Here is a 13,988-nt window from a genome sequence, read left to right on the forward strand (position 1 = left end):
CATGGGCCAACAGACACAGAGGTGCACGCACAGACCATTACTACAGAACAGGATCCTGGAGATGGCTTGGCATCACCATAAGCCTGGGCCTCTTTATTGGTGAATCTCTTTCAGCAAACTAACTCCTGACGATCATCAGCCTTCATGTCCTGGCTGGAGTCAAAGAGGCACCTGGTGTAACCCTGTGGGCTAAGAGAGCAAAAGAGGCACCTGGTAACCCTTTAAGGTCAGAGAGAGAGCCTTTGTGCCAGATGTGGATTCTCTCTGCTAACCAACTTCACCAACATTACCAAAAATAGATGTCTTCACTTAAATAATAATCTTATTGTAAATGTATTAACTCATGTTAAAGGTCATTGAAATCAAGCGTACATAAACTAAGCCAGCCACACAAGGTAAGTAGGAGGAGGAGACCACCCTGACTAACCCACAGCAGACTGGCTCAGGGTGGAAATATGGAGCGATGGAAGGATGGCCTTTTGCTCCAAACCTCGTAATTACCCAGTAGTGGTCCCTCCCTGACCGCTGAGGATTGTGGGATTGATCCCAAGGCTCCACCCTGACCTCAAAGGCTGCTGATGGGAAATTACCATCAGCTACCATCGTTAGAAGCTAGTAACAAGTCAAGAATGAGTGGCTGGAGCATTTTGGTAAAACAAAGACAATAAGTGGAACTGACACACAAAAACACACGCACGCACGCACGCACACACAAGCAGTGTTTGGGTCCCTGGAGGCCCCATGTGATTTGGGACTGGAGAATAATCCTGTTACACCATCTTTGATCTCTTCTTCCAAATCCTGATTTCAAACAAACATGCTCTTCACTCTACTCCCAATGTTTCTAGGCAGATCATGCAAAGCAAGGGGGAGAGAGAGAGGTAGAGAGAAAGAATTAGACAGTATGAGGAGAGAAAGAAAGATAATAAAATATATCGAAAGAGAATAAAATATATCGAGAGACAGAGACGGAGCATGAAAGAGCGAGAGGGTGTCTGGATAACAGTAAGAAATAGAAAGAGGATTATGGAGAGCAGAAACAGCAGCTAGACAATAGAGTGAACTAGCTAGAAATGGACTGTGTTCACACAACACAGCGCCTGCTGCACCTATACATACGAGCCGTTTCTGCTTTAGGCACACGCCAGACACACAGACGTGTGCTACTATCTTCTACTGTCTTAGCAACATTTACATTGATCATATCCCACAGCGAGACAGCAAAACTCATGTGGAGAGGATAACTGGAGCAGTGTGTATGTATGTATGTACAGTGGGGCAAAAAAGTATTTAGTCAGCCACCAATTGTGCAAGTTCTCCCACTTAAAAAGATGAGAGAGGCCTGTCATTTTCATCATAGGTACACTTCAACTATGACAGACAAAATGAGAAGAAAAAAAAATCCAGAAAATCACATTGTAGGATTTTTTATGAATTTATTTGTAAATTATGGTGGAAAATAAGTATTTGGTCAATAACAAAAGTTTCTCAATACTTTGTTATATACTCTTTGTTGGCAATGACACAAGTCAAACGTTTTCTGTAAGTCCTCACAAGGTTTTCACACACTGTTGCTGGTATTTTGGCCCATTCCTCCATGCAGATCTCCTCTAGAGCAGTGATGTTTTGGGGCTGTCGCTGGGCAACATGGACTTTCAACTCCCTCCAAAGATTTTCTATGGGGTTGAGATCTGGAGACTGGTTAGGCCACTCCAGGACCTTGAAATGCTTCTTACGAAGCCACTCCTTCGTTGCCCGGGTGGTGTGTTTGGGATCATTGTCATGCTGAAAGACCCAGCCACGTTTCATCTTCAATGCCCTTACTGATGGAAGGAGGTTTTCACTCAAAATCTCACTATACATGGCCCCATTCATTCTTTCCTTTACACGGATCAGTCTTCCTGGTCCCTTTGCAGAAAAACAGCCCCAAAGCATGATGTTTCCACCCCCATGCTTCACAGTAGGTATGGTGTTCTTTGGATGCAACTCAGCATTTTTTGTCCTCCAAACACGACGAGTTGAGTTTTTACCAAAAAGTTATATTTTGGTTTCATCTGACCATATGACATTCTCCCAATCCTCTTCTGGATCATCCAAATGCTCTCTAGCAAACTTCAGACGGGCCTGGACATGTACTGGCTTAAGCAGGGGGACACGTCTAGCACTGCAGGATTTGAGTCCCTGGCGTCGTAGTGTGTTACTGATGGTAGACTTTGTTACTTTGGTCCCAGCTCTCTGCAGGTCATTCACTAGGTCCCCCCGTGTGGTTCTGGGATTTTTGCTCACCATTCTTGTGATAATTTTGACCCCACGGGATGAGATCTTGCGTGGAGCCCCAGATCGAGGGAGATTATCAGTGGTCTTGTATGTCTTCCATTTCCTAATAATTGCTCCCACAGTTGATTTCTTCAAACCAAGCTGCTTACCTATTGCAGATTCAGTCTTCCCAGCCTGGTGCAGGTCTACAATTTTGTTTCTGGTGTCCTTTGACATCTCTTTGGTCTTGGCCATAGTGGAGTTTGGAGTGTGACTGTTTGAGGTTGTGGACAGGTGTCTTTTATACTGATAACAAGTTCAAACAGGTGCCATTAATACAGGTAACGAGTGGAGGACAGAGGAGCCTCTTAAAGAAGAAGTTACAGGTCTGTGAGAGCCAGAAATCTTGCTTGTTTGTAGGTGACCAAATACTTATTTTCCACCATAATTTGCAAATAAATTCATTAAAAATCCTAAATGTGATTTTCTGGAATTTTTTTTCTCATTTTGTCTGTCATAGTTGACGTGTACCTATGATGAAAATTACAGGCCTCTCTAATCGTTTTAAGTGGGAGAACTTGCACAATTGGTGGCTGACTAAATACTTTTTTGCCCCACTGTATGTGTGTGTGTGTGTGTGTGTGTGTGTGTGTGTGTGTGTGTGTGTGTGTGTGTGTGTGTGGGAAAGCTGTGCTCTATGGGGAGGGGGGCCTTACATACACTGTATATGCAAAAGTATGTGGACACCCATTCAAATGAATGGATTCGGCAAGGTAAAAATCTGTCGTTCTACCCCTGAACAAGGCAGTTAACCTGTTAGGGCTAGGGGGCAGTATTGACACAGCCGGATAAAAAACGTACCCGATTTAATCTGGTTACTACTCCTGCCCAGTAACTAGAATATGCATATAATTATTGGCTTTGGATAGAAAACACCCTAAAGTTTCTAAAACTGTTTGAATGGTGTCTGTGAGTATAACAGAACTCATATGGCAGGCCAAAACCTGAGAAGATTTCATGCAGGAAGTGGCCTGTCTGAGAAGTGTTTAATCTTGGCTCTTTTTATTGAAGACTGAGGATCTTTGCAATAACGTGACACTTCCTACGGCTCCCATAGGCTCTCAGAGCCCGGGAAAAAGCTGAACGATATCGAGGCAGGCTCTGGCTGAAACACTTTATCGCTTTTGGCAAGTGGCCGCTCAGAGTACTATGGGCTTAGGCGCGTGCCCGAGTCGACCGAATGCTTTCTTTTCTTTTGTCTGTTTACCTAAACGCAGATTCCCGGTCGGAATATTATCGCTTTTTTATGAGAAAAATGGCATAAAAATTGATTTTAAACAGCGGTTGACATGCTTCGAAGTACGGTAATGGAATATTTAGAATTTTTTGTCACGAATTGCGCCATGCTCGCCACCCTTATTTACCCTTTCGGATAGTGTCTTGAACGCATACGAACAAAACGCCGCTGTTTGGATATAACGATGGATTATTTTGGACCAAACCAACATTTGTTATTGAAGTAGAAGTCCTGGGAGTGCATTCTGACGAAGACAGCAAAGGTAATAACATTTTTCTTATAGTAAATCTGACTTTGATGAGTGCTAAACTTGCTGGGTGTCTAAATAGCTAGCCCTGTGATGCCGGGCTATCTACTGAGAATATTGCAAAATGTGCTTTCACCGAAAAGCTATTTTAAAATCGGACATATCGAGTGCATAGAGGAGTTCTGTATCTATAATTCTTAAAATAATTGTTATGCTTTTTGTGAACGTTTATCGTGAGTAATTTAGTAAATTCACCAGCAGTGTTCGGTGGGAATGCTAGTCACATGCTAGTCACATGCTAATGTAAAAAGCTGGTTTTTGATATAAATATGAACTTGATTGAACAAAACATGCATGTATTGTATAACATAATGTCCTAGGGTTGTCATCTGATGAAGATCATCAAAGGTTAGTGCTACATTTAGCTGTGGTTTGGGTTTATGTGACATTATATGCTAGCTTGAAAAATGGGTGTCTGATTATTTCTGGCTGTGTACTCTGCTGATAAAATCTAATGTTTTGCTTTCGTTGTAAAGCCTTTTTGAAATCGGACAGTGTGGTTAGATTAACGAGAGTCTTATCTTTAAAATGGTGTAAAATAGTCATATTTTTGAAAAATTTAAGGTTTTGCATTTCTAAGGTATTTGAATAATGCGCCACGGGATTACACTGGCTGTTGAGTAGGTGGGACGCAAGCGTCCCACCTAGCCCATAGAGGTTAACCCACTGTTCCCCGGTAGGCCGTCGTTGTAAATAAAAATGTGTTTTTATTAACTTACTTGCCTAGTTAAATAAAGGTTACATGCCCAGTGCAAGAAGCGAGGTCCATACAGAAAATAGTTTGTCGAGATCGGTGTGGAAGAACTTGACTAGCCTGCACAGAACCCTGATCTCAATCCCATCAAACACCTTTGGGATGAACTGGAACGCCGACTGCGAGCCAGGCCTAATCCCCAACATCAGTGCCCAACCTAAAATAATGGTCTTGTGACTGAATGGAAGCAAGTCCCTGCAGCAATGTTCCAACATCTAGTGGAAAGCCTTCCAGAAGAGTGGAGGCTGTTATAATGGCAGGTAGCCTAGTGGTTAGAGCGTTGGACCAGTAACTGAAAGGTTGCAAGATCGAATCCCGATCTGACAAGGTAAAAATCTGTCGTTCTGCCCCTGAACAAGGCAGTTAACCCACTGTTCCTTGGCCGTCATTGAAAATAAGAATTTGTTCTTAACTGACTTGCCTAGATAAATAAAGGTAAAATATTTTTTTTTAAATAAAAATAGCAGCAAATGGGGGACCAACTCCATATTAATGTCCATGATTTAGAATTGAGATGTTCGACAAGCTGGTGTCCACATACTTTTGGTCATGTAGTGTATATACAATATCTATTCTGAGCATTGCAGAGACAAACAGACAAATAGATTATTTCCAACCAACCTGCAGAGGATGGGGCGGGTAGTTGAGCCACACTTCTCGTAGGTCCTGTAAAAGGGGAGATGAGGAGAGATGGAAAGAGAGAAAGAGGGGAGAGAGAGGTTACTAGGTGAACATGTTTTGAGAAGCCTTCATAACGCCATGGAGGGAGATACAATAACAGAAAGTGTACCAAATGGCACCATACTGAAGTAGTGCACTAGTGCCTTTGGAAAGTATTCAGACCCTTGGACTTTTTCCACATTTTGTTGGGTTGTAGCCTTATTCTAAAATTGATTAAATAAAACAATTTCCGCAGCAATCTATACCTAATACCCAATAATGACAAAGCAAAAAGAGGTTTTTAGAAATTTTTCCAAAGGTATTAAAACACACAAAATAGAAATACCTAATTTACATAAATATTCAGACCCTTTGCTATGAGACTCGAAATTGAGCTCAGGTGCATCTTGTTTCAATTGATCATCCTTGAGATGTTTCTACAACTTGAAGAGTCCACCTGTAGCAAATTCAACAAAAAGGCGAAGCAGCCTAAGGCTCTGCATCGCAGTGCTAGAGACGTCACTACAGACCCATGTTCGATTCCGGCTGTATCACAACCGGCCATGATCGGGAGTCCCATAGGGCAGCGCACAATTGGCCCCAGCGTCGTCCGGGTTAGGGGAGGGTTTGGTGGGGGAGGCTTTACAAGTAGGCCGTCATTGTAAATAATAATTTGTTAACTGACTAGCCTAGTAAAATAAATGTACAAAAATTGGAAAAGCACACACCTGTCTATAGAAAGGTCCCACAATTGACAGTCTATGTCAGAGCAAAAGCCATGAGGTCGAAGGAATTGTCTGTAGAGCGCCAAGACAGGATTGTGTGGAAGCACAGATCTGGGGAAGGTTACCAAAACATTTCTGCAGCAATGAAGGTCCCCAAGAACACAGTGGCCTCGATCACACTTAAATTGAAGAAGTTTGGAACCACCAAGACTCTTCCTAGAGCAAACTGAACAATCGGGGGAGAAGGGCCTTGGTCAGGGAGGGGACCAAGAGCCCAATGGTCACTCTGACAGAGCTCCAGAGTTCCTCTGTGGAGATGGGAGAACTTTCCAGAAGGACAACCATCTCTGCAGTACTCCACCAATTAGGCCTTTATGGTAGAGTGGCCAGACGGAAGCCACTCCTCAGTAAAAGGCACATGACAGCCCGCTTGGAGTTTGCTAAAAGCCACCCAAAGATTCTCAGACCATGAGAAACAGGATTTTCTGGTCTGATGAAACCAAGATTGAATTATTTGGCCTGAATGCCAGCGTCACGTCAGGACGAAACCTTGCACCATCCCTACAATGAAGCATGGTGGTAGCAGCATCAGGCTGTGGGCATGTTTTTCAGTGGCAGGGACTGGGAGACTAGTCAGGATCGAGGGAAAGATGAACGGAGCAAAGCACAGAGAGATCCATGATGAAAACCTGCTCCAGAGCGCTCAGGACCTCAGACTGGGGGCGAAGGTTCACCTTCCAACAGGACAACGACCCTAAGCACACAGCCAAGACAACGCAGGAGAGGTTCGGGACAAGTCTCTGAATGTCCTTCAAATCAAATCAAATTGTATTTGTCACATGTGCAGAATACAACAGGTGAAATGCTTACTTACAAGCCCTTAACCAACAACACAGTTTTAATAAAATAAAATAACAAATAATTAAGGAGCAACAATAAAATAACAGTAGTGGGGCTATTTACAGGGGGTTCCAGTACAGAGTCAATGTGCTATATACAGGGGGCAACGGTTAGTTGAGGTAATATATACATGTAGGTAGAGGTGAAGTGTCTATGCATGGATAATAAAAACAGAGTAGCAGCCACGTAACAATAGGGGGTGGGGTGGGGACAATGCAAATAGTCCAGGTAGCCATTTGATTAACTGTTCAAGAGTCTTATGGCTTGGGGGTAGAAGCTGTTAAGAAGCCTTTTAGACCTAGACTTGGCGCTCCGGTACCGTTTGGTGGGCCTTCCTCTAACACCGCCTGGTATAGAGGTCGTGGATGGCAGGAAGCTTGGCCCCAATGATGTACTGGGCCGTATGCACTACCCTCTGTAGTGCCTTGTGGTCAGAGGCCGTGCAGTTGCCATACCAGGAGGTGATGCAACCAGAGGGGGAATACGCATTGTCATGCTCTCTTCACAACTGTCTTGGTGTTTGGACCATGATAGTTTGTTGGTGATGTGGACACCAAGGAACTTGAAGCTCTCAACCTGCTCCACTATAGCCCCATCGATGAGAATGGGGGCGTGCTCGGTCCTCCTTTTTCTGTAGTCCACAATCATATCCTTTGTCTTGATCAGGGGAGATCATTGTGGACTACAGAAAAAGGAGGACCGAGCACAACCACTTTCTCATCGATAGGGCTATAGTGGCCTAGCCAGAGAACGGACTTGAACTCAATCGAACTTGTCTGGAGAGATCTGAAAACAGCTGTGCAGCAATGCTCCCCATCCAACCTGACAGAGCTTGCAGAAGATCTGCAGAGAAGAATAGGGGAAACTCCCCAAATACAGGTGTGCCAAGCTTGTAGCGTCATACCCAAGAAGACTCGAGGCTGTAATCACTGCCAAAGGTGCTTTAACAAAGTACTGAGTAAAGCGTCGGAATACTTATGTAAATATCATATTTCAGGTTTTTTTTCCCCGTTTTTGCTTTGTCATTATGACGTATTGTGATGGATGATTTGATGATTGATGATGGAAAAAAACACAATTTAATCAATTTAGAATAAGGCTGTAACCTAACAACATTTTGAAAAAGGGGTCTGAATACTTTCTGAAGGCACTAGTGTGCCTTTTAAAATAGTGGACTATATAGGGAATATGGTGCCATTTCAGACACAGCCTGAAGCATCTGCTGCCTGGTGTCTGACTGACTGTGTGGCTGCATCCCAAATGGCACCCTATTCCCTACATAGTGCACTACTTTTGACCAAAACACTATGTAGAGAATAGGGTGCCATTTGAGACGCGATCTGAATGAGTCAGCAGCTTGTCATTCTGAGCACAGAGGTCTCATCAATGACCATTAGAACACCAGGGGAAGGCACGCACACACTAAAAACACACATTTGAAAGCTCCCATCGCCTCACACTGACAGACAGTGCCCTCCTTTTCATCGGCCTGTGGAGAGAGATATGCATTTGTGCTGTGTGTTCCTCCCGTTCGGTCACTTAGTCTCGCTGTGTGCCACGCTGCATTAACGCCGGTGAGATGGGCTGGTTGCTAGGGAGACAGGTCGTCAGGACCCAATTTGGTGTTGGTGTCATATTGGGTGAGTCATTCCAGAGAGAGACAGGGGGAGAGACAGGGAGGGACAGAGACAGAGAAATGACAGCCGTTGACGTTGTCTGTCATCAGGGATTTCCGAAGTGGAAAAAAGATAAACCTTTAAAGATAAGAACCATTCCAAGTGATATGGTATGGCTTAAAAATTATTTATTTTACTTATGGGCAATTCACGACAAAAAAATTCTCTCTAAGCTTTACTGTACAATTAAAGGTCAAATACTGCAAGATTCTGTATTTATTTTCTTAGTCAACCTTGTGTTCTGTTTCGTTGTGTTCTAGAACTTATCCCTGTTTCTTTGTGTTCTTGAACGTAGCCCTGTCTTTCATTTTTGTTCATTGATTTTACCTGTGTTAGTTACTCACCTGTTCTCATCAGCTCCTTATTTAGTTCAGTTCATTCTGTTTGCATCTTTGTGAGGTATTGTTCGTTTGACTCTACAGTCGTGGCCAAAAGTTTTGAGAATGACACAAATATTAATTTTCAAAGTCTGCTGGCTTAATTTGCATATACTCCAGAATGTTATGAAGAGTGATCAGATGAATTGCAATTAATTGCAAAGTCCCTCTTTGCCATGCAAATGAACTGAATCCCCAAAAAACATTTCCACTGCACTTCAGCCCTGCCACAAAAGGACCAGCTGACATCATATCAGTGATTCTCTCGTTAACACAGGTGTGAGTGTTGACGAGGACAAAGCTGGAGATCACTCTATCATGCTGAATGAGTTCAAATAACAGACTGGAAACATCAAAAGGAGGGTGGTGCTTGGAATCATTGTTGTTCCTCTGTCAAACATGGTTACCTGCAAGGAAACACGTGCCGTCATCAATGCTTTGCACAAAAAGGGCTTCACAGGCAAGGACATTGCTGCCAGTAAGATTGCACCTAAATCAACCATTTATTGGATCATCAATTACTTCAATGAGAGCGGTTCAATTGTTGTGAAGAAGGCTTCAGGGCGCCCAAGAAAGTCCAGCAAGCGCCAGGACCGTCGCCTAAAGTTGATTCAGCTGCGGGATCGGGGCCCCACCAGTACAGAACTTGCTCAGGAATGGCAGCAGGCAGGTGAGTGCATCTGCACGCACAGTGGAGATGCACTGTGCGGATGGCCTGGTGTCAAGAAAGGCAGCAAAGAAGCCACTTCTCTCCAGGAAAAACATCAGGGACAGACTGATATTCTGCAAAAGGTACAGGGATTGGACTGCTGAGGACTGGGGAAAGTCATTTTCTCTGATGAATCCCCTTTCCGATTGTTTGGGGCACCTGGAAAAAAGCTTGTCCGGAGAAGACAAGGTGAGCGCTACCATCAGTCCTGTGTCATGCCAACAGTAAAGCATCCTGAGACCATTCATGTGTGGGGTTGCTTCTCAGCCAAGGGAGTGGGCTCACTCACAATTTTTCCTAAGAACACAGCCATGAATAAAGAATGGAATCAACACATCCTCTGAGAGCAACTTCTCCCAACCATCCAGGAACAGTTTGGTGACGAACAAAGCCTTTTCCAGCATGATGGAGCACCTTGCCATAAGGCAAAAGTGATAACTAAGTGGCTCGGGGAACAAAACATTGATATTTTGGGTCCATGGCCAGGAAACTCCCCAGACCTTAATCCCATTGAGAACTTGTGGTCAATCCTCAAGAGACGGGGGGACAAACAAAACCCCACAAATTCGACAAACTCCAAGCATTGATTGCGTTAGAATGGGCTGACATCAGCCAGGATGTGGCCCAGAAGTTAATTGATAGCATGCCAGGACGGATTGCAGAGGTCTTGAAAAAGAAGGGTCAACACTGCAAATATTGACTCTTTGCATCAACTTCATGTAATTGTCAATAAAAGCCTTTGACACTTATGAAATGCTTGTTATTATATTGTTACACGTATTATACTTCAGTATTCCATAGTAACATCTGACAAAAATATCTAAAGACACTGAAGCAGCAAACTTTGTGGAAATTAATATTTGTGTCATTCTCAATTTTTGTCCACGACTGTACTAAGCCTTTTCCTAGCTCGTTTGTGAGAACCAGTAATAGCCTTCAGTCCTAGTTGTTTCACCTGCCTGTTTGCCTACCTGTGTATGACCATTGCCTGCCTTTGACCACGATTCCTGCCTTCTGCGAAGACAAAATAAAGACCTGCCGCGCTCTGCGCGTGAATCTACACCCCTTTCTCCCTGAGTATTCATTACAGATACACTGCATTTAAAACAGTCAGCAATAATCTAATGAATTCAGGGCTTGTGAAATTACCCCTATGCTAAATATAAGCCTCCCAAAACCATAAGATTAACTAAGAAATTGTTTTATTTTATCTATATAGTTTAACCTGCTTTTTTTTTTACCATAATCACTGATCAGGCTTTCAAGACAGTCTATGAAAATGGGCTTTTTGTAAAAAAGAAATATCAGAACCACGCATAATGCACATTCACTAATAATGACTAACTTATTATCGCAGGCATTATAGAAAATTAACACTATTTGAGAACTATCTCTCAAGAACAAGCCCACGTGCTAGTGAGTAGCCAGTTAATCTTTATACTTCAAGTTTAGCAAACTTGGATCTACTTGCTAGTTAAAAAGGCAGAACAGTTGAATTGTTACGAATCCACCCCTCTGTCTGTCTTCAACTGCAGCCTGTCCACTTTGTTCAGATATTGAAATCAAGTGGCCTCACTTATTTCTCACATATATAAAACACAGACTTGACAGCTGGTATAACAGTCTTTGGCTACAATGCTGCAAGCGGTACGGCAAAATGAGCATTCATTTGTCAGAATCAATGTTGATACTCCCGTTTTAGTAGTGATGACACATAAAACGGTATTGTCAGAAAGGATAACTTCTCAATGTGTATCGGTGTCTATTTGACCGATTCTGTTGGACCAAACCTCAAATGCAATTAGCGAGTTGAAACAGCTTGTCAGAGGTAGACGTGATCTTTCATCTTTGTTGTTGTGAGTGGCAGGGGGAGGGGCTTGCTGTGTATGTAAACAGAGACGAAGAGGCGAAGCGAGGGGTTTCACTCTCGCCAAAATCTGTCCAAAATAAGACAAATGCATTTCTACGGGATTATTTTGGATGTAAACTTGTCGCCTGCCAACCCGACTTTGGGGCAACGACTACAATTGTTAGGGCGAAGACATGATAGTTGTTGGCTATCCACTTTGTAGATTTTTAAGTGCCTAAACATGTCAAATGTATAATTCAATTATCATGGAGTAGAGTTCTTGGTCTAATCAAATTTGGAGTAGAGTTCTTGGTCTAAACAAATTGTTAAACTTTTTATTTTTTATCATTACATACAGATCTCTGGTGTAAATGGGAAGGCGCACACAGCACAGAGGGAGTGAAAGAGATGAGACCAAAAAAGACAACATGAGAACAAGCAGACATAAACGCACATGAAAACAAAAATATAAAACAAAACCTTGATTCTTGCGATACAGGCATTTGGAATATCGTGCAAAAACATACATTCAAATTTATTTGATATATCGGCCCACCATAGTGGAGCACACACACACCTCAGCTACCCACCAATCATACCGTCTTCATGGTAAGACACTGAAAAATGTATGAAAATGCTCAATATGTTTGAGCAAATGCTTCCATTTGTTTTCACATCTGTTCACAGGTAATAAGGATGTAAGTACATATCACGTATTGAGTCAACATCGTATTGAGTAAGAAACCATACATGGGTTCTTCAGCCCTGGCATCACTCAGGAGGCAAGTCAATAACACTAGAGATGCTTTCAGGTGAACACTGGACTCACACAAGACACACACCCACACAAATGAGACAGATGCACAGACACACACGACAAGATACACACACCCTCTCTTTCACACAAACTCCTGAGTGTGTAGTCTCTGATCAAGGATGTGATTAAAATGGGAACGTGGGGCGCACACAGACCCACCAGCCACATATAGACCAGAGGCACTAATGTTTCAATTACAGGCGGCGTCCCTAAGACAAGCCAGACAACAGGTTTAAATGATTACGCCCGCATCGAGTGGGGATTTAAGAATAACGTTTTCCTGACCAAGCTTGCGAGGTATAATTACAGAGGACAAATCATCGGTGGGTAGCTACGGATGAGTGAATCACGGCAGTTGGAAGAAGGATGGAGATTTCTCTCTCTCTCTTTCTCCCACTCCGTCTCTGTCCTTCTCAAGCGCCCTCCCTCTCTAGCCCTCTCCCTCCATCCATCTGTCTCACCCTGCCCCGTCTCCCTGTCTCACACTGCCCCGTCTCCCCCTGCCCCGTCTCCCCCTGCCCCGTCTTCCCCTGCCCCGTTTCCCGGGCTCACCCTGCCCCGTCTCCCCCTGCCCCGTCTCCCGGGCTCACCCTGCCCCGTCTCCCGGGCTCACCCTGCCCCGTCTCTCGGTCTCACCCTGCATGTCTCTCGGTCTCACCCTGCCCGTCTCTCGGTCTCACTCTGCCCGTCTCACTGACCATCTCAGTCTCGCTCTCCAAATTAAGCTGACGCAAACGCACAACTATTTGAATCACAATGACTATGAGTTTTTATTTAAAGTAAAAGAAAACAGGCTGAGTGAACAAGCAAAACCTGTTGAAGATGTCATAGGACTCAATAAATGTTGCCTTCTCTAACCCACTGAGAGAATCAATCTCACATGATGACCCATTCATTCATTTCACTAAGACCAAGGCTCAGCACATTGTGCGAGCAAACACACACACATGCACACAGGGACACACTCCAACGCAGCTCCTCTCAATCACGCTGGCTGGGACCTCCTGGGATTACTGGACATCCATGATTGGGATGCTTTGTCTCTCTGCTACTCTCTCACCCCCCTTTCTCCCCATATCAATCTTTATATACTTCTCGCTCTCTCTTCCTCCCTCCTCTCACGCTCTACCCGTCATTCTAGCGCTCCCGCTCTTTCCCTCTCTCTGGGGGCTAGAGGACCCTGACAAATGAGTCTCCTGTGACTGGCTGTCAATCAATACATCAAACTACAGTTTAGAGCCAGTTCAAACCACAACTGCAGATCAATAACAATTAATGGGAGAACATACATGGTCAGTATAGGGTTTCAGAGGTCTTTTGTAACCAGAATGGTGAGAAACAACCCTCAAACGTATGTTTTCTGGTAACTGAATTCGGATATGAATTGGGATGAAGCGTTAGGATGCAGTTGAAATCAAATTTCCATCAGACCCTATGTACAATTGGACAATAAAGTTTTTCATTGGTTAAATCTTTCATACAACTTATGGTTGTGAACAGGACCCATTTGTATCTGTACAGTGTGGAATACTAAAGCCAATGACAGTGAAAAAGAAAACCTTCACACAACTTCCTCAAATAGAAAAGAAGAATAGCACCAACCCCGGAGAGAGATGTTGATTGTGTCTGAAGAAACATACAAACCCAAACCATTTTCAACA

The 13,988-nt window shown here is 43.6% G+C and overlaps 1 protein-coding gene across 1 annotated transcript in view; it reads right to left on the bottom strand.

Annotated features, from left to right (window-relative positions):
- Positions 1–13,988, bottom strand: part of LOC106578591 (ribonuclease 3) — a 151,556-nt gene that overhangs the window by 51,072 nt on the left and 86,496 nt on the right. The window contains 1 exon segment of the mRNA XM_014157586.2: positions 5,236–5,280. Coding sequence (XP_014013061.2) covers positions 5,236–5,280 — 45 coding nt within the window.

Source organism: Salmo salar, chromosome ssa19 (genome assembly GCF_905237065.1).
Source record: "Salmo salar chromosome ssa19, Ssal_v3.1, whole genome shotgun sequence".
Classification (NCBI taxonomy): Eukaryota; Metazoa; Chordata; class Actinopteri; order Salmoniformes; family Salmonidae; genus Salmo; species Salmo salar.